At 34.3% G+C, this 26,070-nt stretch overlaps 1 protein-coding gene across 4 annotated transcripts in view; it reads left to right on the forward strand.

The window, feature by feature from the left end:
* TRDMT1 (tRNA aspartic acid methyltransferase 1) overlaps positions 1-26,070 on the forward strand; it is a 61,119-nt gene that overhangs the window by 13,194 nt on the left and 21,855 nt on the right. For 3 of the 4 annotated variants that reach the window (XM_026015978.2, XM_026015987.2, XM_072749430.1), the window contains exon 2: positions 13,338-13,447. In XM_026015978.2, the coding sequence (XP_025871763.1) occupies positions 13,338-13,447 (110 nt within the window). Of the gene's footprint in view, positions 1-10,546; positions 10,614-13,337; positions 13,448-26,070 lie in introns of all 4 variants that reach the window. The other variant, XM_072749429.1, reaches the window with a different exon arrangement.

Raw genomic sequence — 26,070 nt, forward strand, 5'->3', positions numbered from 1 at the left:
TAAAGATTTAGAAATAATTTTTAGAGGGATGACCTTGCAGTTACAGGGGTTAGATATCATTGTAAACAAACCTGGAAATTATAGAGTAATATATTGTATATATACAGAATATGTGCGTGTGTAATGTATATGAGTTTAGACATAGGAAAAGGCCAGCAAGGATGCACATTGTCCTGTTATCAGTGTTAACTCTTGGGGAATGGAGTAGGAATAGTGATCTCCTTGCTATCCTTAAACACTCCAAGAACATTCCTGCTTCAGAGCCATTGCATTTGCTGTTTCCTCTGCCTGGAATGCTATCCTCCAGATAGACACATGACTAGTTCCTTGCCTTTATTCAAATGTTACCTTCCTAGGGCTTCCCTGGCTACTGTAAAAAAATTACTGTCTTTGCTCTGCCTCCCTATCCTCTTTCCTGATTTATTCTTCCCCTTAGTAATTATTACTGCCTACTATACTAAGGATTTTACTTGTTTATGTTTTTTTAAAGATTTATTTATTTTGGAGAGATTGAAAGTGAGCAGGGTAGGGAAGACGGGCAGAGGGAGAAGGAAAGAATCTTCAAGCAGACTCCCCACAGAGCCCAACAAGTAGCTTGATCTCGTGACACTGAGATCATGACCTGAGCCAAAACCTAGAGTTGGATGCTTAACCAACTGAGCCATCCAGGTGCCCCTCAGGTTAGTTTTTAAAAGGATATACCAGTTTATATCCAATAATGTTTGTGTTATAAAATATTTAAAACTATATAGTTTACTATGTAAAATTGTTATTTTAATATTTTATTCCTAGTGAAGCTGAATATTTGAAAATATTTTTAGACTTATTCTTTTTATTTTTTTTATTTTTTTGTTCTTTTTATTTTTAACTATATAATACATTTGTTTAAAAATTAGGAAATGCTTCATCATCTCACCTGATTAATAATGTTGCTCTGTTTAATCTGTTCCCCATCCAACCAGTCCAACAACGTGATTGCACACATTAGTCAAGTCATTTATAGTGGATTTGCCAAGATTTATCTTTCACTGTATTAAGAAAGGGGAGTATTTGGACTTGGGAACCATAACTTTGCTAGAATCCCAGAAGTCCCAAGGGTAGAAAAGATTAGAAAATGCTGAAAACATACCCATTCATTCATTCAGCATTTAATTTTTTAGTGGTTTCTATGTCAGTTCTTTTGCTGCACAGTGGGGATACAGCAGTAACAAGACAGCTATATTCTTTTCCTCCAGAGATTATGGTTTACTGGGAAATACTGATGCTATACAAATGAAGAAGAAAATTTCAAAATAAAAATTATATATGATGTTCATGCAGGGATAAACACTGTCAAGAATTTGTATTATATCTTTTCAATCTTTATTTGACAGGTGTTCATTAACATTAAAAGAAACTATAGCTTTCTTTTTTCACTGAGAATATCTTGAAGTTTTCCTTGTTATTAAATGTATTTATAAACTTGGTGTTTAATGATTGTGTGATATTCCATTTTATGGAAGTTCCCCTTGTTCAGTGCAATCAACTATTTTAGGACATTTAGGTTGCTTATAATTATTCACTATTATAAATAGTATTTATCCTTCTTATAAATCTTTTCTTCACATCTCTATTATTACCTTACATATTGGTTTCCTAATGCTGCTGTAACACATTACCACAAACTTAATGGCTTAAAGCAACACAAATTTATTGTCTTATAGTGATATAAGTGATGGATATCTTATAGTGATGGAGATCAGAAATCTTAAAATCAAGGTTTTGCCCGAGGTGTTTCCTTCTGGAAGCTCAAAGGGACAAGCATTTCTTGGCTTATGACTTCTTTCTCCATCTTCAAAACCAGAAGTACACCATCTCCCAGGCTTTCTCTATGACCTCTGCTTCCTTCATCACATCTTCTCTGACTCTGACCCTCCTCCATTCTTCTTGTGGTCACCCTGGGCCTTTCCTGCATAACCTAGGATAATCTCCTCTTTTTAAGATCTTTAGTCATATCTTCAAAGTCCCTGTTGACAGGTAAGGTAACATTGTCACAGGTTTTGCGAATTAGGATGGGAACAATTTTTTGGGGGTGGAGAGGGGGGAACTCACTGTTCTGCCTATCACACCTCGAGATCCAAAGCAGTTTTGAAGGCTTTAGATACGTACTGCCAAACTGCTCTCTCAAACACTGAATCTTCCACTGTCACACCTGGTCCTTATTTAAAAAGTCTTTTGATAATAATAGTAGCAAACATTTATTGAGTAATTACTATATGGCTACCATAAATGTAAGAGCTTCATAGGTATTAGCAAATTTAATCCTCTGAAAACCTTATGATATAGGTACTTAATTATCTGTTCTCTCATTTTTATGGGTAAAGATACTGAACTCAGTGAAGTCAAGTACCTTGCCTAAGTCAAACAGCTGGATATGGTAGAGCTAAACTTTAAACACCAGCAGAGAAAGAGCTAGATATCCATATCCTAAATCTTTCTAAAGATCTGTGAATACACGTGCACGTGCGCACACACACACACTCTTCTCTCTCTGAATAAAGAATCTCTGTAGGGTGTGCCTATGATAGTCTTGATTAAAAAAACAATGATAGCTAATATGTGTTGAATACCATGTGACTTAATGGAAAAAGGTTTGCAGAGAAATGTACAGTCAGGTGGAGACTCAAAAGAGAAAATGAGGAATGAAATAATTGAAGTGATTTTTCCTCTGAGGTCTCAGGACAGATTTTACTTTCTGGTTCAGTGCAAAATTGTAAACTTAATTATTTTTTTTAAAATTTTATTTTTTTGAGAGAGAAAGTGAGAGAGAAAATGCGAGTGAGCACAAGCAGGGAGAGGGGCAGAGGGAGAGAGAAGCAAACTCTCCGCTGAGCAGGGAGCCTGATCCCAGGACCCTGAGATCATGATCTGAGCCAAATGCTTAACTGACCGAGCCACCAGGCGCCTCTAAACTTAATTCTTTTAGAGGTGCCTGTAGCAGAAATTCAGGGTAGGGTTTAAAACTTTATGAAGTCAATAATAATGAAAAGAATAAGATTTAAGGAAGGTTTATTATATATAAAGGAAGGAACTCAGAATGGCAAGACAAATTTAGAGAGGAATTTTTAGTTTGATTTTTGGAATCTTTATGATTGATAATATAATTATATTTTTACAAGTCTTCTTTTATTCATAGTTGATTAGATACAGAGTACTAATGCTTATATCATTTCTTCTTTGAATTCCATGAGTATATCAGAAATGATCCATCTTTAAAAAAAAGGAATGATCATCTTTTAAATTGTAAGAAAATACAATACAAAAATACAAAACAAAAAATGTTTTGACATTTATAGTGATGAGCCATTCATATATGTTCATTCAAAGCAAATTTATGTAAAACAAAATCTTTGTTGTAATAGCCTGGATCACAGGTGTTTATATTGTTTCTTTTTTAAACCGTTTAAATAAACATTTTTAATCATGGTAGTACCTTTAAGAGATTAAGGGGAAGGTCTTAAATGTCATGGGAAAAATGGAGAAGACGATTTATATCCTTTGCATTCTAAGTATGTAAATACTTAGTTAAATAGGTAGCTTCCAACTCATTACATTTTTGGTCATATGCTATACTTGTTGATCTCTAAAGAACTATGGCAGTGTAGTTTGGTTCTTGTTTTTTTATTCTTTTGACTGTTGTTGAATTGGTGGGATAAAATAACGCATTGAGTTATGTTTACTGGTCTGTGTGTGTATATGTGTGTGGTCTTACAATCTAATGGGAGTGTTTTGAGAATGTATCCAAACCTTTCTTATCTGTCCTTGATATTTTCCTTTTGTGATTTCTCAGGGTCACAACCAAAAGAAATATTGAATTCCTTTGTTCCAAGATAAAAATAGTTTCATGTTTGTTTGCTTTTCACTGATTTGAAAAGCATTCCGTTCTTATTGTTAAGAAAAAGACCAAATAATCCAAAAAAGTTTAAAGGAAGAAAAATATTACCCCCAAATTCCCTCTACCACCAAGAGATAGTCCCTGTTGACATTTGTTGTTGTTGTTTTCTTAATATGGGTACATACACATACACTATACAAAACTAGGATTATTACCAAACAGGATACATAGTGACTTTTTTTGTACTTAAAAAATCTTTATCACTCCACATCAGTGTAAATGGGTATCATTTTTAATATGGCAGTCTTAAACACTGATATTGTCCAAATAATTTCCTTAGCATAAATTGTCACAAGTGGAAAAGCTAGGATTAATGGTAGAAGAGTTAAATCCATGTACACTACAGCCAACATGAAAAAGGGCACATTTTTGCAAACACTTGCTCATACTGGACAATGTTCATCTTAAAAACCTTTCCTAGTCTGACAAGTAAAACTGATTAATGTGGATTTGTCATTATTGGTGAGGTACAGCATCATTTTATGTTAATTATCTAAAATTCTTTATTTTGAATTGCCTGTAATTGAAATTTCTATTTTAACTGTTTTTACTTTTAGAACTTGAGTTTCTTTTTTTTTTTAAATTGATAAGACTGTTCAACTGAAAATACTATATACTCCTTAAAAGACACTGGGGATATAGCTTATATATGGCTATCTACATATTTGTTGTAATATTTAGAATACATGTATAGGATAAGGTAATTAAGTAGCCCTATAATGAAGTCCTTGCCCCCCAAATTGAGACTTCTGCAAATATTGCCTCAATTTAGGACACTTAGAAAGTGTTTGATCAAGAGAAGTGTTTTGTGTAGGTTTATAGTTAATTCGTTTCTTATTCAAAAGGCTTTTGGTATTCATGTTGTTTTGCTTGCCAAGTTGGAATTTGAAATGCATTTCTTCATAGTGACAAGTGATATTTAAGTGTGTATTCTCTTAAATGCTTAATAGAACTATTATTTCCAAGTTACAGGAAACAATCCAAACTGGTTTACATAAAAGTTGTAAATACTCATGTAATGACTACAATCGAATCTAGGCTTGGTTTGGGGTACAGCTTGGGGTTCAAATTGTGTTACCGGGAACCAGTTTTCTTTCTCTGTGTATCTGTCTCAGGTTTGTTCTTCTGGATTGGGTACATTTTTAAAAAATATATTGTATTTATTTATTTGAGAGAGAACCAGCATGGGGTAGTAGGAGGAGAAAGAGAGAAGCAGACTCCCTGCTGAGAGGGGAGCTGGACCCCAAGGACTCCATCCCAGGACCCAGGATCATGACTGAGCTGAAGGCAGACACTTAACCCCCTGAGCCACCCAGGCTCCCCATGGGTGCATTTTTATATACACTCTCCCCTACTGCATCCAGAAGGCTGTAGTAGCCACTGAACTTATATCCCCCCGCCATGGTTAAATTCAGGAGGAAAGATCGAGCATCTCTTCCTCATTGCCTAAGAAAAAGTCAGGTGTACTTTCTTATTGTGCCTCATTGGCTTATTTTGAGTTGTTTGCTCCCAGAAATCATTCTGGAGTCTTCTTGGGTCAAGGACTGACACATGCTTTCAGTGAAACTAGGGGTAGAGGGTTGAGGCCATTTGACCACTTGACAGAAAGTGAGTGAGGTAAGATCCCCAAAAGGAAATCTGAGACTATTGCTAGAGAAGGGTACTGGCTGCTGGTAAAGCACAACACAGATATCTACTCATCATGTATTCTCAGTACCCAGCAGAATGCCCAATACATGATAGGTATTCTAATAAATATTTATAATTCTCTGACAGTATCACTATTAGTGCTATTAATTAACTTATTTGTAAGATAAATAGAATTTTGTAGGCCATCTGGAAACTTCATTGTTTCCAAGGTAAACATTTGACCTAAATGTCAATCTACTTAAAATTGGTCTTTTAGGCATTAATAAACATAAATACAGGACTATTAAAGACTTTTTAACTGAGGAACAGAATATTGAAGAGAGTAATGAACAATAATCAGGAGTTAGTTTCACAGATCAAATTCACCCATTTTCTTGTGAGTCCAAGTCAGAAGATGTTTATTGGAGGCCAAATAGGTAACAGTTATGGCAATGTCTGACTGCTGGGAGTACTCTATGTACAAGCCATGGCCTGGGCTCTATCAGCTTATGTACTCTAGTGAGAGAGGCAGTGTCCTGGGATAAATGTGATAGAGTGAACTACCCGCATGATGACAGCCTGATGGACCAGCTCCCATTTCAGTCCAGCGGGCTCAGTGAAAGCCACCTAGAGGAGTCACGCCTAAACTGAGTAAGTTCTGGGGCAGCCAAGGTGGCTCAGTGGTTTGGTGCCACCTTCAGCCCAGGGTGTGATCCTGGGGACCTGGGATCGAGTCCCACGCTGGGCTCCCTGCATGGAGCCTGCTTCTCCCTCTGCCTGTGTCTCTGCCTTACTCTCCCTCTCTCTGTGTCTGTCACGAATAAATAAATAAAATCTTAAAAAAAAAAAAACAGTAATTTCTCAGGGACTAACAAGAATGATCTAGGATGAAAGAGATGGTGTCAGAGGTTGAACAGGGTAGGATAGGCTTTTATTTTTTAATAAGTTATTTTTATTGTGCATAGAATTTTAATTTTGAAGAGTGATTTTTTTAAAAAAGATTTTATTTATTCATGAGAGACACACAGAGAGCGAGAGAGGCAGAGACATAGGCAGAGGGAAAAGCATGCTCCACATAGGGAGCCCGACATAGGACTTGATCCCGGGTCTCCAGGATCACACCCTGGGCTGAAGGCGGTGCTAAACCTCTGAGCCACCCGGGCTGCTCCTAGGATAGGCTTTTTAATTATGTGCAGAGGCACTAGGATTGAGAAATTATGGCCCATTTGGGCATAATAAGTAGTTGGATATTAACCTGGGGAAAAAAGCATATGCATATGAGTGTTGGAGTAGTGGGTGTGAATTGGAAAGGAGTGGATTGTCAAGAGAGGAGGCTAGACAGGTATGCAGGGTCCAGATCATGGTAAGAAGTTGGATTTTATTGGGAAGACATGATGAACTACCAGATGACTTGGAAGCTGTAGAATGATTTCATTAGAATCTAGGAAGAATCCTGGGAAACCCCATAAGTACAGATTTACTGATGTGAGTTCAGAAAAATAGCATTTGATGCTATAATGCTTTTTTTAAAAATTGGGTTACATATATTGATATGTGTAGTTTATAAATAAACATGTCCATTGAAAACTGGCCATCTCTTGATAAAGTTTTTAAAATACAGACATTTCTGTAAGCAACAAAAACAAAGGTTTTTCCTTTAAAATAGAATCTAAAAATAAGCAATATAATACCATTTTTCAAGCCTTAAAACTTATCAAAAATTGATGGAAGGAGACATTTCTTTATCTTAGGACAGTAAATCTTTAAAATACCACACATCTTTTATAAAAAGGGCTTATGAACACTTAGTAATCATTAGAAGATCTGTTGCATGAAAGCCTGAGAAGTTAAGGTTTTGTCCTTTCTTTAGTAATCATTATCAATATTTATAGTTTGACTTTTGTTTTATGTCAAGAGCCACAGAGGCTGTTGGGTAACACTCCAGCCATCATTCCAAAGGAACCGGAGCTTCCTTAGTGGTAGTTTAATGTCACCTTCTAATCAGTATTACAATAAATCATCTGAGGAAGTCTTGCCATGCAAAAATATGTAGGAAGAGATTACTGGGGTTAGGAAATATGTGAGGCTGATTATCATTGTTTCCAGAGTTTCAGTGGTTTTGCTTTTGAGATTTTGAGTGTACCATAGTGATGGTACTGGTATTCCAATTAATGTTGTTCATATTAGATTTTTGAGTTGTTTATTAAATATATGATTTTGCTTAGTTTTCTAAATTTTTTATATTCTCTTAAGTCTCCAGAGTTTTGTCCTCAGGGGAACATAGATGTGACTTTTAAAAAATAATGAAGAAATAATAATATATGGTGACAAATGGTAACTATACTTGTTGTGGTGAGCATCAAGTAATGTACAGTTGTCGAATCACTATGTTATGCATCTGAAGCTAATATTGTATGTCAACTATACTTCAATAATAAAAATTTACAAATAATGAATAAAGTATTTGCTTGGTAGAAATGCACCTCATAAGGAAAATTTGGGGGGAAATCACTTTTTATATTAAAGGAGGAATTCTTGTACCTCAGAGAAAAACAATATTGCTTTAATTTTAAAACTCCCCTCAGTTCCATAAATATAAACTTTATATATCCATCCCTGTGGGTCTAGCAAAATGCTTGGCACACATTACTCACTAGATATTTTTTGAATTACATTGATCTGGTCTAAACAGAAATTGAACCTAAAATTCTCTTCTCAACCACACACAGAGACACACACAGACACACACACGCACCATGTAAACAACCAAGGAACTATTAGGATTAGGTTCATGTGTCTGTTAGCATTAGGTTCAACTGTCAATAATAGAGACATCCTCCTTTTAGTGACTAAAAGGAGGTAGAAGTTTGCTAAATAATAGTGACTAAAAGGAGGTAGAAGTTTGTTTCTTTCTCACATAAAGTAAGTCTAGGGGTTCCTGAGGGCTCAGTGGGTGAAGCGTCTGACTCTTGATTTTGGCTCAGGTCATGACCTGAGATGAGTTGTGAGATCAAGCCCTGTATAGGGCTTCGTGCTCTGCAAGGAGTCTGCTTGAGAGCCTCTCCCTCTCCATCTCTCTCTCTCTTTTCTTAAATAAATAAATAAATAGATCTTTAAAAAAAAAAAAGCAAGCTTAGATGTGATAGTGCAGGGGTCATACAGTGACTCTGTGAAGTCCTTTAAGACCTCAATGCCTTCCACTTCCTTGCTTCACTAGCACTGTAAAGTGGCCCTTCTCTTCATGGACCAACTAACACAGTGACTCAAGTGCGAGCCATTACCTTTATTTTTCAATAGTAGAAACCAATAATGGAAACAAACCAATGTTCTAGAAAGGCCAGAAAGTACAAACCATCGTGTTCTTCTCTCTTATACCTTTATTCTTTTTTAAGGTCCTCCTCAAAATGCATTGCCTCCTCTTCAAATTGCATTGTTATCTGGCATGTTCCTTTCCACATAAATTCAGTGTGCTCCTTTTTAAACATTAATTTGGCATGTTTCTCTCCTGTTCCACTTCCCAGCTCTGGTCTGCACACAAATCTCAAGCAGTTCCTGTCCACTCTCTGGTTCACAGGCTCTTGGTTCACAGGCTCTTGTCTTTAGTTAGATCTTAACAGCAATGATCTAGTATATATCCTGACCCAAAGTAAGTTTTTTGTTGTTGTTTACTGTTACCTAAACCTCTATAGAAATTTTCTAAGGAAATTGGGTGAATTTTGTAAAACATTTGAAAGTTATTTTAAATTTTATTTAATTAAGAGAATTTATTTGCAAGTTTCCAAAAGCAGGAATCTTTAAAAAGAAATAAGAAATATACTTGGCCAATAGTGATAAAACATTTAGCAATCATTTTAAATTCAGAATCTCTTCAGATCTGTTTCTGCTTGGTACTTTTATTCTTAAGCTATTATTTTGAATAAAAGGAAATAGGCATGGGATATGTTGCACTGATCTTCCATTTCACAACTAGATGTCAGTGTTAACATACCTGATTAAGTGTCTCAGGTGTGATATAATGAGCTGAATCAAGTAATTACTCACCTGTATGAGACACAAGTCAGGAAATAAATGACAAAGAAGGAAAGGAAGAAAAAAATAAGCTATTTTCCTTATTTCAAAGTGGGCTGGTGAATTTTATATTTACATTTTTTAAAAATTGAATTTCTCCTACCTTAATAACTGCAATTAAGCTTTCTGATTTATATGGTTAGGAAAGGCAGGTAAAAGTGTAAACTTGTAACTTCATTATTACTGAACAGAGGTTCTTCCCTACAACTTTTCCAGAAAGAGTGGTCAGAAAAAGAGGGAAAATTATTGCTATTCAAAAATGGAGGGTGTGTGTTTGATTCTTGCCAGTTTCCATAAGAAACATATATGAGAGCAGGAATTATGCATGTACTGTCAGTGACATTTGTTACATCTCCTAGAAGCTATCTCTCTCTTGGTATAACTAAATCTGCCTTTTTAAATTCAGTCCTCATGTAAACAGGATCATGATACTCCCTGTCCTTTCCTTGTAGATCCAATCTGACAATCTTTTAACATCATTTATATGCATTTCTCTAACTAGAGTGTTTCACCTTTTATACTCATGTTTCCTGTTGATAAATATGCAATCAGAGTAATAACTGAAATATCATGAGTAACATCCAGGTAAAGCAATAGATCACAGTGCCAAAAACACGTCCCTACCCTCCACACTACTAAAAGGTCCTGATAGGTTCCCTTTTCTCCATTCTCTGTCCCCCTCCTGCATGATTTAAGTAATAGAGCTCAGTTATGAAAAATTCTATTGAGTTATTTTGACTTTGATGTTTTTAGTTAAACATTTTTGAAATATGTGTATGTGGCTTGACAAAGATTTTTGGAGGCTAGATTGGAAATATACAGAAAAATATCAAGACAACTTGTCTTTGGAGCTCAGTTTCAGATTTTGACAGAATTGACAGTTTTGCTTATTTATTTATTTTATTTAAATTTTAGGCAATTAACATACAGTGCAATATTGGTTTCTGGAGTAGAATTGAGTGATTCATCACCTACATACAAGGTTTGCTTTAATTGTTATTTATAAATCTAACTTTTTCCTTAGAAACACATCTATATACCAGAACAATTCTGTTTTGAAGAGGCAGATTGAATTATTGTCAGAAATATCTTAGTACAATCATTTCTCATCACACACACACACAAAAAAAAACACAACCCTTTTTTTTAGGTCATACGGTGGATCTTTTTTTTTTTTTTAATTTATTCATGATAGACATAGAGAGAGAGAGAGCGCGTGCGAGAGAGAGGCAGAGACACAGGCAAAGGGAGAAGCAGGCTCCACTCAGGGACCCCGACATAGGACTCGATCCCAGGTCTCCAGGATCATGCCCTGGGCCAAAGGCAGGCGCCAAACCGCTGCGCCACCCAGGCATCCCCCATACAGTGGATCTTAATTTTATAACTAATGCATAAAAACAGTGTATTTATTTATTGACTTTTAAAATCTATTGTTTTCTGAGAAAGAATTTTTGGTTCATCAGTTCTTGGATTGTCACATAAAACATTTATTTGGCAGTTGCTTTTTGTAAGTTTTTATGTCTTTCAGGCCCATAATACAAGAACATAAAATTCTTGTAAATTATTGATTGTGGTACAGATTTGGCACGTCACTATGTATTGTCAGCCTGAGAAAAGAGAAAAGTCTTATTAACCAACTCCAGGCAATTCCATATTGCTGCATACATAGTGGAAATGCAAGCAGGCTTCATCATACTAATAACAAGATATCCTGTTTAACAAAACAGTAAAATGATTCAATGTTTATCTAATTCTGAGTTCTCTTACAAAGTTTAGTAGTTACTTAATTCCTGAATCATAACAGGTTTACAGTTTTGCAAAATAATCTTTGGATACTAATTTTTTTGTTTAAGAGCCTTCTTGATTTATGTTTCAAGATTTTTCTGATGCCTTTGACAAAGGTATTATTTATAAGTTTATACTAAGGCAAGTAACTAGTTATTGATTCTAAACTCAGTTGGAGGCAGCTACCTATGATACTACTAACTGGACCTCAGAGTTCCCAGTGACCTAAGATAGCAAGGCAGCGGGTACCTAGAAGATAATTGGTCCAAGTCAAATTTCTTGAGCCTAGTAGACATTCAGCAAATATTTACTTAGAGATTTTTATGCCCTTGCTTTTTCTCAGACATCATCTCTTTTAGGCCTCAGTCAGTATATAGTCGTCATTATTTTCTGATTGTGTGTGAGCCTTCTCTTTACCCCTTCTTCTGTGATCTGAGTTTTTATTTCTAGTGCCTGCTACATGAGCCCTAGTTCTTCACATCTAAATTCTTTTGTCATTTTTTGATATTTGGTCTACCTATGCTATCTATTGATAGCAAGTGGTTATTAAATAGCTATTTGGAGGTACTATGTAATTTTGTAATTTTTTTTTCTGGTGGTTTTCCTAAGGAGTCTCAAATACTATTATTTTTAAAACTTAACTTTTTCTCCTGATTTGGGACACGGTGCATACATCATTGTTTTTGTATATGTTTGGGTAAGAAGTGCAAGGGGATGGTACTTGCAAAATATAATAGCAGCTATGCATGTTTAACATAGCTCAAATTTTGACTGCCATTGGAGACTACAGTAAAACTCTGAATCTAAAACCATTTTGAACATTATTTATTTTTTTAGATGGGGAAAGGGAGAGAGGAGGAGCAGAGAGAGATTAAGAGAGAATCTTTTTTTTTTTTTTTTAAGAATTTATTCATTTATTCATGAGACACAGAGAGAGAGAGAGGCAGAGACATAGGGAGAAGGAGAAGCAGGCTCCATGCAGGGAGCCTGATGCGGGACTCAATCCCAGCACTCTGGGATCATGCCCTGAGACGAAGGCAGACGCTCAACCACTGAGCCACCCAGGGGTCCCAGATTAAGAGAGAATCTTAAGCAGACTCCATGCCCAGTGCAGAGCTCAACATGGGCTCGATCCCACAACCCTGAGATCATGACCTGAGCTGAAATCAAGTCAGAGGCTTTACTGACTGAGCCACCCAGGTACCCTGAAAGTTATTATTATTTTATTTAGCAGCAAGAGAGAAGGGCAGTGAAGGGATGTTCTTAAAAATATTTCCCTTACTCTCTTCACATTCTGTCCTCATCTCTTAAGATTTTTAGTTTTTTGTTTATGTAGTTTTTATATTTGGATACCAATTAATTGTTCATTTTAGTTAAAAACTTACCTAAACCTTAAGCAGGTGAATTTTGCAGTTTGTGAATTATATCTCAATAAAACTATTCTTAAAACACTTCCAAAACTTGCATAAAAGCATTTTTAGTGATAATGGGAAGCAGCTTTATGTTAATATCAGCAGGTGAGGAGCAAATGGAGGTTAATTTATAAAAAGTTCCAAGTAATGTGGTTTTTTAAAAAATACACTTCCTTTTTCTATTTTTGGTTTGTTTTGCCTTAGGAAAACTTCCTATTTAACTCATAAGTGTGTATCTTAATGGAGTGAGGAGGGCAAATGTAAGAGATAATGACTGAAACATTCAAATCTTATTTTTAGCATTAGAATGCTATTTAGAGAGATGAACCAGAAGTATGCAAATAGCCCACTTCATGCCTAACTCCCTGACCTGGTTGCCCATTGTAAATCAAAGATCTAGCTAGGTAGATGAGGAAATGTATTACAAAATTCTGGATTTTGACTTCTCAGTAAAGTGACCAAGTTGATATTAGGGACTTCATTTTAATATATTCCACTTATCATTACAGAAAGCTGTATACCTGCACAAGTGGTGGCTGCCATTGATGTAAACACTGTCGCTAATGAAGTATACAAGTATAATTTTCCTCACACACAGTTACTGGCCAAGACAATTGAAGTGAGTAATGTTGCTTATTGTTTTCATAAGTATATGACAAGGAAAATGTGATTGAAAAATGCTATAAGATCCTGGTTTCTGGTGCCTTCATTGGAGGATAGGTCATATATAAATGCAAAAGTTTAGGAGAAGGGAATTAACATTTTATATTCTATGAGAAGAGGGCATGCTCTTTTTTGCCGTTACTTATTTTTAATTCTCAGTTTGAGAGTGAGAATGAGAGAGGTCAGTATTTTGGTCTTTGCGATGAAGGATTGAAATGTAAGAATATGTTTGACTTCTAAATGCATGGTTCTGTCCTGATATTAAACAACTTACTTTTATAGTACATATAGTATAATATATATATATATATATATATATATATATATATATATATATATATATATATATATATATATAGCAGGAATAAAAACAAGAGAAGCAATCTCTGGCTAGTCCTTATTGAATGCTTCTTATTTTAGCAAGCCTGTCAAAATTAAAGGTTAAAAGTACATTGATGAACTTACCAGAAGTATTTAACACTGGTGTACATTGTTATCTCTAAAATAATATGAAATTGTATTTTTCTCCCATTTTCTTGTGAAAAATTTTTACAACAAATTTCTCATGAAGCTATAATTTATATACAATAAATTGCACTCATTTGTATGTGGTTTGAGTTTTGACTAGTATATACAAGTGTGTAACCGCCACGATCAAAACTTAGAACATCCATCCCCTGTAGTGTTCCTTCGTGTCCCAATCCCAGACAACAACTGATCTGCTTTCTGCCATTACAGATTAAATTTTCCATTTCTAATATATCACAAATAAAATCATGAGTGTAGTTTTTCTGGCTGTAACTTTCTCTTTTAGCATATGTTTTTTGAATTCACCCATGTTGTTGTGCATATCAGTAGTCTGTTCTTTGTTATTATTACTGAGTAATACTCTGTACAGTGGAATATTATGTACTACAATGTATATATCTGTTCACATGATGTTAGACATTTAGGTTATTTCCAGTTTTTGCCTATATAAAAAAGTTACTGTGAACATTCATGTACAGGTTTTTGTGTGGACCTTTGTTTTCATTTCTTGTAGTTGAATACCTAGAATTGGAATTACTGGGTCATATAGTAGGTTTCTTTAATTTTATGAGAAAATGCTGTTTTCCGTAGTATTTGTACCATTTCACACTCCCATAATCAATGTTTAAGTGTTTCAGTTTTTTCACATCCTTACTGGTGCTTGATATTATCAATTTTTAAAGTTTTATCCATTCTAGTGAGCATATAGTGCTATTGTGATTCTTTTATGCCTGATGATTCTAATTTGCATTACCCTGATGGCTAATGTTGAGCATCTGGTGCTTATTGGCTATTTCGGTGTCTTCTTCTGTGATGAAATTTCTTGCCCAATTCTTATTTGGTGTGCTTATAATATCAATTCATTGTAAGAGTTAAGTTTTCTGGATTCAAGCTGTTTGTCAAAAATGTGTATAACAAAGATTTTCTCCAGTTCTGTAATTTGTCTTTTCATTTCCTTAACTATGATCATCAAAATTCAGAAGTTATTTATCTTTCTTTGTTTTTTGATCATGTTTCTGTGTGTTTTAAAAAAAACCTTGTTTACCCCATTTTCCCCTCTTCTAGAAGTGTTAGTCTTGGCTTTTCCATTTAGGTTTATGACCCATTTAAAGTAATCTTATGTGTGTAGTTTGAAGGAGCAGTCATTTCTTTTATTTCTAGGTGCATATAACATTGTCCTGGAATTATTTTCCTTCTTTTTTTTCTTCTTTTACGATTTTCAGAAATCCTTTCCTCAATTTCCTTGACACCTTTAAAATAAAAAAGGTCATAAATGTATGTATATTTCTGGACTCTCTCTTTTCAGTAGTATCTATATGTTTTCTTTACACCAGTAGCACACTCTTTTGATTATTGTAGCTTTATAATAAGTATTGAATTCAGATAGTACAAGGTCTCAAATTATTGTTTTTCTTTTTCAACATTATTTTGGCTACATTATTATTTACATTTCTCTGTAAATTTCAGAATCACCCTGTCAGTTTTTTACAAAGAAAGATATGTAGGTTGGAATTGCACTGATTGGTTTTGAAAAAATTGATATCTTAATTGAATCTGCTAGTCCATGAGCATGGTATCTCTCTTCCTTTATTTAGATACTCTTTAATTTATATCCACAATATTTTGTAATATTTGTTTACAAGTCTTGCACGTATTAATTTATCCCTAAATATTTGTGGGTTTTGATGCTATTGTAAGTGGTTTTTTTAAAAATATAAAAATTTTTCATTGCTAGCATATAGGAATAAGCTTATTTTTGTTTATTTTTTTTTATTTTTATTTATTTATGATAGGCACACAGTGAGAGAGAGAGGCAGAGACACAGGCAGAGGGAAAAGCAGGCTCCATGCACCGGGAGCCGGACGTGGGATTCGATCCCGGGCCTCCAGGATCGCGCCCTGGGCCAAAGGCAGGCGCTAAACCACTGCGCCACCCAGGGATCCCTTATTTTTGTTTATTGACCTTAACCTTCTATCTGTAACTTTGTTATATTGACTTACTCTGTTAGCTTTGATTTTTTCAGGATTTTTTTTCTACATATACAGCATATTGTCAGAGAATAAAGAGTTTACTTTTCTGTTCCAATCAGTGCAACTTTTTTCTCTTGTCTTATTACATTGTCTAGACCTGTACAGTGTTGATTAAGTAGGATTACATAGGATATTCTTGCCTTCTTCTAGAGCCTAAGGGCTGAACATTCATTCAGTCATTTACATTTGGGATGGTGTTAGTTACATCTTTTTTTATAGATGTATTTTATCAAATTGAGGACATTTCCTTTCTTTACATTTTCTGATAATTTTTGTAATGAATGAGTTTTGAATGTTGTCAAATGCTATATCTTTTTCACATCTTTTGACATCATTATATCATTCCCCCATTTTATTCTTTTATTGTGGTGACTATTTCAATTTCTGGTTTTGAATGCATTCCTAGGATAGATTTTTTTTTTTTTTAAGATTTTATTTATTTATTCATGAGAGACACAGAGAGAGAGGCAGAGAAGTAGGCAGAAGCAGGCTCCATGCGGGGAGCCTGATGTGGGACTTGATCCCAGGACTCCAGGATCAAGACCGGGGTCGAAGGCAGGTGCTAAACCGCTGAGCCACCCAGGGATCCCTGCTAGGATAGATTTATGATCTATTTTCTTTTTTAGTAATGCTAGTTTCGATTTGCTAATATTTTGTTAAGTATTTTTACATTTAGCTTCATAGATGATTTCTTATTTCTCCTTGGTGTTTTAGTTTGGTTTCAGTAATAGGGTTATATTAGCCTTATATTTTTTGGAAGAGTTTGAAAAATAAGTAGTAGTTCCTCTATAAATGTTTGATAGAATTTAGTTAATGAAGCCATCTGGGCCTGGAGTTTTCTTTATGAGAAGGTTTTAAACTATGAATTTAATTTATTTAATTGCTATAAGACTAGTAAGGCTTTCTATATATTTTTTATTTAGTTTTAGAAATTTGGGATCTCAAAAGAAATTATGCATTTTATCTAATTCGTCAAATGTATTAGTTTGATGTTTTTCATACTTCCTTATACGTTTTTTCTATATGTGAACTCTATAGTGATGTACCACATGTCACTTCTGATGTTAGTGATTTGTAAAATGCTAGTGAAGCTGGAAGTTTGCCAGTTCTATTGGTCTTTTCAAGTAAACAGCTTTGGATGCAGCTGATTTTATCTATTGTTCATTTGTTTACTATTTCACTAATTTCTGATCATCTTTATTATTTCTACTTACTTTGTATTTATGTTTTTTTAAATACTTCTTACAGTGGAACTTTAGATGACTGACTTGAAATTTTTTTCCTTTTTTCATATAAACATTGAATGCTATAAATTTTCCTAAGTTTTGGCTACATTCCACAAATTTCCATATGTTGTGTGTTGATTTTCATACAGTTAAAAAAAATTTTTCCAATTTTCCTTCTGATTTCCCATGTGTTATTTATAAGTATGGGTTTAAATTTCCAAATATTCATAATATTTTCCAGATATCTGTTACTGATTTCTCATTTCTGTTTTATTTTGGTCATACTTTGTATGATTTCAGTTATTTTAAATTGTTGAGACTTGTGTTATGGCCCAGGATTCAATTTTTCTAGTGAATGTTCTATATGCTATTGAAAAGAACATATTCTTTTTTGTGGGGTGGAATGCTCTGTAAATGTCAGTTAGGTCAAGTTGGTTGATAGTGTTGTTAAATTTTTCTGTATCTTTGCTGATTTTTTTCTATCAGTTGCTGAGGGAAGGGGGTTGTAATTTCCAACTACAGTTGTGAATATGTCTCTTTCTTCCTTCAGTATTACCAGTTTTTGCTTCATTTTTTCCTGAAGCTCTGTTATTAAGTGTATATACACTGTATAGTTTTTTTTTAATTGAATGATCTCTTTATCTTATGAAATTTCCTTTTTTCCCCAGATTTTATTTAAATTCTAGTTAACATACAGTGCAATATTGGTTTCAGGAGTAGAATTCAGTGGTTCATCATAATACCCAGTACTCATTATAACAAGTGTCTTCCTTAATACCCATCACCCATCTAGCCTATTTCCCACTCACCACCCTCCATCAACCCTCCGTTTATTCTCTATCATTAAGTCTTATGGGTTTTTCCTTTCTCTCTCTTTTACCCACTCCCATATGTTCATCTGTTTTGTTTCTTAAATTCCACATGAGTGAAATCATATGGTATTTGTCTTTCTCTGACTGACTTATTTCGCTTAGTGTAATACACTCTAGCTCCATCCACATCATTGCAAATGACATGAGTAATATTCCATATATATATATACATATATATATATATGCACAATATCTTCTTTATCCATTCATCAGTTGATGGGCATTTGGGCTCTTTCCATAGTTTGGCTATTATTGATGATGACCTTGATATGTCCCTTTTTAACTCCAGGAAATATTTCTTGTTCTGAAGTCTGCTTTTCCTGATATTAATATAACTAGTCTGCTTTCTTATGATTAATGTTTACATGTTTATGTTTTTCCGTCCTTTAAATTTTATCCTATTTGTGTTTTTGTATTTAAATTGGATTTACTGTAGACAGCGTATGGTTGGGTCTTTCTTTTTTATTCAGTCTGACAACATCTACCTTTTAATTGGAGTGTTTGTACCATTTACATTTAATCTTGTTATTAATATTTTTGTATTTAATTCTACTACCTTGTTATTTGTTTTCTATTTTTCCAATCTGTTTTTTTGTATGTTTATCCCTCTTTTTCTGCCTTTTGATATGTTAATATTTTATTATTCTCTACTAATAACTTTATTAGATATATCTTATTAATTATATCTGTTTTGTTTTCTTAGTGACTACTCTAGGGTTTACAATATGCATTTTTAACTTAGAGAAGCCCACTTAAGTGACATTATGGCACTTTGTATATTAATTACAATAATATACATCCATTTTACTTTCCTGTATATTTTGCTATATTTGTCATGCATATTACTGCTGCTTATGTTAAAACCCCAAATATGTTGTTAACTTTTTTTGGACTAAGTAGTCAAATATTTATTAAAGAGTTTTGAAAAGGATCTGTTATTTACATATCATCTGTTTTTTCGGTTTTGGTTTTGTTTTGTTTTACGATTTTATTTATTTATTCATGAGAGAGAGAGAGAGAGAGAGAGAGAGAGAGAGAGAGAAAGAGAGGCAGAGACAGGCAGAGGGAAAAACAGGCTCCATGCAGGAAGCCCGATGTGGAACTTGATCCCGGGACTTCAGGATCATGCCCTGGGCCTAAGGCAAGAGCTAAACCGCTGAGCCACCCAGGGATCCCCTACATATCATCTGTTTTTAACATTTCATTTTTTTTTTAATCAAAGTTTGCGTGTGATATAATTTTTTTCTTCCTGAAAAACCTCTGTTAGCATTTCCTGTCATGTGCATGCAGCAAGTGACAAATTTTGTCAGTTCTTTTTGAGTGAAAAAGTAGTTTATTTTGTCTTTATTGTGAAGTATAATTTTCACTGATTCCTTGGTTGCACTTGTTTTTGAAAGGTTTTCATAAGTTCATATTTTCTATTAATCAAAACTTTTTCTTGGCACTTTGTTACCTAGTTTGCTAAATTTCTGCTATCTGATTCCTCTTCATATATTTTATCTTTCTCTGGCTACAATTAAGATTTTGTGTTTATCACTTGTTTTCAGGAATTTTATTTTGATGTGTTTTTGTATGTTTTTCTTTTTTTATTCTGCATGGGCCTTGTGCTTTTCTTGTGTATAGTTCTCATCAAATTTGGGAAGGTTTTGGCCATTATTCAAATATTTTCTCTATTTCCTGTTTTCACTTTACCTCAAATTATATATGTATTAGATCCCTTCATGTTGCTCTGCAGGTCACTGAGGGGATTCATTTTTACTCTTGTTTTCTTTGTGTGTTTCTTTTTGGATGCATGCTATATTGTTATATCTTCATGTTTTTGTTTTTCAGTGTGTAACTTTTTGTTTTAGATTTTTTCACTTTGAGAAATTTCAATTAATTCTTTTCTATGTCTTTAATTTGTCTCTTCATGTTTTTGTTTTCCTAAAGGAAAATATTATTATTGATTAATTAATTAATAGTCATTAATAATTAATTAATTAATTAATAGTCATTAATAATGACTATTTAAAAATCTTTGCTAATTCTGTCAAATCGCTGAGTCTGTTTCTGTTGATGGATTTCACCACTACCACCACCTCCTTGTCCCCATCCCCTTCCCAGTTAATGGGGTAATGAGTCACATTATCTTTTTAGCATTTTTGTAATTTTTTATTAGGAGCTTGGTTGGCATTGTGAGTTTTACATTTTTGAGTGCTGGAGTTTGTTGTAACTCTTTAAGGAACATTGGATTTTGTTCTCAGAGGCAGTTAATTGCAAATCAGCTTGATTCTCTCAGGTATATTTTTAAGCATTTTTAAAAGTGTGTCTTAAGTAGTCTTTACCATAAAGATAGTCTCATCCCATTATTAAGATACGGACTTTCTTAGGTCTCTGTTAAATACCCTATGGACACATTAAAAATGCTTAACATCACTAATCCTCAGGGAAATGCAAATGAAAACCAAAATGAAATATCAGCTCACAGCTGTTAGAATGGCTAGTGTCAAAAAGACAAATAATAAATGTTGGTGAGAATGTGGAGAAAAATGAGCCCTCATTGAATCACAGTGTTGTACACCTGAAATGAATGGAGTTGTACACCAGCTTCACTTCAGTAATTATAATTATAAAATACCCCATATACTCGCCTTGGGTTTCCTACTCTGGGTGACCTAGTGCTTTGGACTACTGTTCTCCAGTGATTGTTCTTTCCCAGCAGTTGTTCTTTGCTCTCACCTAATGTATGCCCACTCAAAGGGAATGCTATGCAGATTCTGCATCTCTTTCTCTGTGTAACTTCCTTTTTCCTGGTACTTTCTGTCCTAGTTTAGTGCTGATTATATTTCGGTACCAATTTTAATCGATGATAATAAATCATGCTCTTTACATATGATGTAAGAAGGCTTGGAGGAGGGAAGAATGGAGGTAGGCACCTCCAGCTTACTTGAAAGGTCTATAAGTCTGTCTGTAAGAAAAAAGGCTGCCTGCCTTTGGCTTTCAGTTTCTCCTTTGGTATTCCTGTTAGCCTGATATGGAAAGAGTGTTATCACGTCTAGGTCAAGTACACAGGAGCTATGCTGAGGATCATGTTTTAAAAGGGGATGGAAAATTTAGGCATAATGAGAGGTTCTAGGGATTTTAAGTTTTATAAAACAACATATATTGATTGTTTGAACATTTGCTACATGCAAGGTATCGAGCCCTTGGGGAGAACACAGATATGATGAAAATAATTGTCTTTGCCTTCAAGAATTTACCAATTAGTGCACAAATTGGACTTGTTAACAGTTTTCTTTGGGATTTCTGATCGAATGCAGCATAAAAAAAAATACCAAAACTCTATCACTGTCTCTAATAGAAGTAAGAAAAGAAGGGAAAAGGGGATGGAAAACCATCATTAATGAAAATAGGATTTAGACATAAGTCAAAATGAGAAAGAAAACTATGAGTAGTGTCCAGTCTGGGACAGGACTGAATGAGGATGGTAAAATCATAGGCTGGCCTCTACATATCTTGTGCAGAATCAAGAAAGAAAGAATGGCAAGGGAGAAGACCAAATGGACTCGGCAGTTGTTTGTTCTAAGTCAGGAAAAGAGAGATTTGAAAGGTCCACATCACTGAGCTAAAAGTGCCATTGCAACCTTGGCAACTTCCTGCTTGTCCTGAGTGCAAGATCATGGATAGGGACAGAGCTGTGCTCTTAGGTTAAAGGCTAGTACAGGTCCTTCCCAGAAACAGTGTGGTGACAAAGTGCCTATTTCACCTCATCTTCCAGCAGACTCCATTATTCTAGTAGCCTCCATTAAAAAATGAATAATAATTAGAAAGGAATCAGTTTGAGGCTATACTAATATAGTAATTTTTAAATAAGGTAAAAATGTAAACAAAGCAGAATATACAACAGAAAATTATGTTAAGAATTTATGTATGTAAGTTTCAAACATACATGCCTCCATGAGCTTCAGGCATTAAATAAAACATGGTATCTTCAAAACAAGAACTCAAATAAATGTATACAACAGCTCAAAAAGCAGTAAGACAGTAATTGGACTGGAAAAGTAACAGTGGTCAGGGAAAAAAGAAAGAGGAGAAAAATAAAACCACTATAGAAATGAAAGTCATGTCAGAGTAGCAAAAAGTAAAATGGGCAGTGCTGCAAACAGAATTGTGAAGGATTTAACTTGAGAAAAATAAATTAAAATGGAAAAGAAATACAGATCAAATGTTGTAGAATAAATAATAATTACTGAAGACAAAAATGATACAATAAAAATAATTAGTACCTCTGGAGAAGACAATAAAAGAAAAGGAACAAGAGTATTAACAGAAATAGAAGGGGAAAATTCCTAAAATAAAACCTATAACAATTCATGAACTGTAGTATTCAATGGGCCCTTATTGAAAAAATGACTCCTTCACTTAATCTAACAAAGCAAGAGATGAGTCCAAGTAAGAGAACCCTGGAATAAAGCTACCAACTTAGGAAAGAAATTATGATTAGGAAACTGGGTAAAAATATTGTGCACCTTTGCAGTGTAGAAATAATAATGTGATTGAAGTAAGAGAAGAAAGTGAGACTTAAAAAGCATGTCTGTTTGAAACAGAAACGAAGCTATGGATATTTATTTTAGGAGACTGTTTAACGTGTTAGGAGCTTAGCTGAGCTGGGAAAGACAGCTGAGCTCTCAGGGGTCAGAGTAGCTTCTTAAAACAGCAAGACAAAAATGAAAGAGTGAGCCTTTATCACTTACTGTGGTGATACAAGCAAGTCTGTAAAATAAAACACCAGTGCCCCCCTCTTCATTTCCCCATGCGACAACACACTGGGGGAGAGCAGATGTGGGGGTCAGCGTAATGTCGAAGGAGTGCTGGCCTTGGGTGGATCCTTGGGAGAATCATAAGGGAGGAAGGCAAGGAATGTTAAGTGCTGAGTACCAGCCAGAGTGGGAAGTGTCTTCCAAATTTCCACCACCTTCTCCCTTAAGGAAGCCTTGGCAGAGCTGCATGCAGAGGATCTCTGCCCAAGGCCTCAGATAAAGAGAACCAGACATGCAAACATACGAAGAATGTGCTGGCCAGGGCACCTGAATCCTTGACTGCAGCAGCCCACAGAGACTTGACGTGCTGTTCATATTCCAATTCTGGAGTGGGAAAGACTTTCTCCTCAAGGCCTGTGGGGTAAAGCCTTTGTTACTGTCCACAGGCAGGCCTGAACATTCAGAGAGGGTTATAACCAGGAGGAGGACTCCTCAGTTATAAAAAAATAACTAGTAAAATAAAACTAAAGTCTGTAATTCATCTAGGTAGGAAATGAGGAATTACTAGCCGCTACTATATAAACTTCACATAAGCAGAAACATTGTTGTCACAGGCTTAGCGCAATGCCTGGCATATAATACATACTCTGAAATATTGGTAGGTCACTTTCTGAGCATTGTTGAATGAACAACATATTGTAGCTAAAAAAATGATCAAATACCAGGCAAACGGTAACAAAGGGTGACAGTTTCAGAATAGACTAGACGTTAGAATGAATTTCAAGGCAAGAGCATTTAAGAGTCCTAGAAAATTACTTTTATAATGATGATTAATATAGTTCTCAAGAAAGATCTGATTGTTGTTTATGCACAAGATAACGCCAGAGTTCATAGAGCAGGAGATGATAGGAAATATCCACTCAGTATTTATTGGATACCCACTATATACCACAAAACAGGAAAATCATTATCTTATGAATATAAACTCAAAAATTCTAAGTAAAATATGACCAAATGATCAGAAGTACATTAAAAGAATAATGTAGTATAACTAAAATAGATTTTGTTTTGGGTGTATGATAGTAGCTTAGTACTTAAGAATTCTATTACTGTTATTCAACATGTTAATAATTGGAAAGAGCAAAACAATATATTGGAAAATATTTGACAAAATGCAGGGTTTTCCAACTGGTTTTAATCTCTCTTAATAAAATTAGGACAAATACATATTACTACAGATGTGTATGTCATTTACTGTCTTTGTATGTATGTTTCTATTTCTGTTTAAACACAGACACACACATGTATCACCACATCTAGTAGCATGCTACATGATAAAACTTTAAAAGCATCCTCACTAAAGTAATGAATAAAACAAAGATGTCTACCTTTCGCACTGTTATTTAGTATTGTTATGGATTGTTCAGTAGCATACTCATGCAAGAGAAATAGCATGTAAATATTAAGGAAGATTCTAAAGAATAATTGTATAAGCCTGGAAAACAAAAACATACCTTTCTAAAAATAGTATGAGGAACAATTAGTGCATATAAGAAGGAGGCTGTTTATAAAAATATGATAACCAGTACCTTACTATATATACAAACAAAGACATGTTAGAAAATAAAATAGAAGAAAGTTCCTATTTATAGTAGCAACAAGAAACTTACAAACACTAAGAAATAAGTAACAAGAAATATGCATGACCCATGTGGGAATAAAAGGTATTTGAAGAATTGGAAGTATGACTGAATATTATACAAATTGCAGTTCTCTTTAGATTAGCTACAGTTTACTAGAGTAGTCAGGAATTGTTTTCTAACCTACCAAGTTTTTCCTAAAGGTTACATGAAAATTAAGTATGAGAAGAGCCAGGAGCCTTTCTGCAAAAAGAATAAAGCTAGTAAGGGAACAAATAAAACTGCTCATCAAGTGTAATAAACAAATAAAACTGCTATCACACTGTGTTGACCAAATGTTCGCTAAAAGCAAAGATGTTTTTATGACTTGTATGGCCAGGTTATAGAAAAAGAATAAATTTCCATTAGGTTTCAAATATCAAATTATTAGAGATAATTTGTGTACTCCATAACTACTTTCTTAAATTTCAACACATTTAGTGACTTCAAATGCCAGGTTAAATGAAGTTGTGAATGGTTTGGGCAACTATTTTAAAACTCACTATTTTGAAGAATCCTTTAAAATGTAATTTTTTTTTCAATGCCAAGCTGTATTGGAAGCAGTAACTTGGATTACTTCCTTCAGATTTTAGACATAGGATGCTCCTGATATAAAAGACTGTTTTTTTATTTTTACTTTAGTTTTTGAAGTTTAGCTTCAATCAATCCATATTTATTTATTTTTTTTTTTTATTTTTTTTTATTTTTAATCAATCCATATTTAGTTAGGAAGTCAGGAAGTTGCTTATCACAATAGCCCAGTGTTGACAGGTTCTTTAACTTGAGTAGGATGCGCTGCCTAATACTGCTCTGCTCTGTGTTTTCTGACAGACTGGGCAGTGCATGATCTTCACATTGTTTTCCTAGATTCCAGGATTTCAGAGGTGCTGTAGGAACTTTTCAGTAAATAATTTTGCTTTTATTTTACATATATACCTTCAACTACTGAAAAGCCTGTGATTTAAAAATGTTAGACACATACATTCAAACTTTTAATACAATAGAGACAACCAATGTGTTCCCCAGGTTAATTCACTCTTTACAGAACTCAGAATAAAGCTTGTCCTGCTTTATTCATGTCCTTGAACTTAAGAAACGTGTCATATAATTAGGAAAGTTGTGATTCTAGTCTTGTTGCTTGTTTCTGGTGAAGCATACACACTGAGAATTGGAAAACCCATGGCTTGTTTCTCTGTACAGCAGACCCCCCTTATCCACGTGGGAGTGCGTTCCAAGACCCCCAGTGGATACCTGAAATCTCAGATAGTCCTGAATTCTGTATATATACCATGTTTATTCCTGTATGTACATACCTGTAATAAATGTAAATATAAATTAGGTACAGTAAGAGATTAACAACAATAACTAATGATAAATAGAACAATTACAACAGTATACTTTAGCAAAAGTTATGTGATTGCAGTCCCTTTCTCTCTCTCTCTCTCTCTCCATATATATTGTACTCACCCCTCTTGTGCTAGTGTAGGATGACGAAATGCCTGCAT

This window comes from Vulpes vulpes, chromosome 2 (assembly GCF_048418805.1).
Source record: "Vulpes vulpes isolate BD-2025 chromosome 2, VulVul3, whole genome shotgun sequence".
NCBI lineage: Eukaryota > Metazoa > Chordata > Mammalia > Carnivora > Canidae > Vulpes > Vulpes vulpes.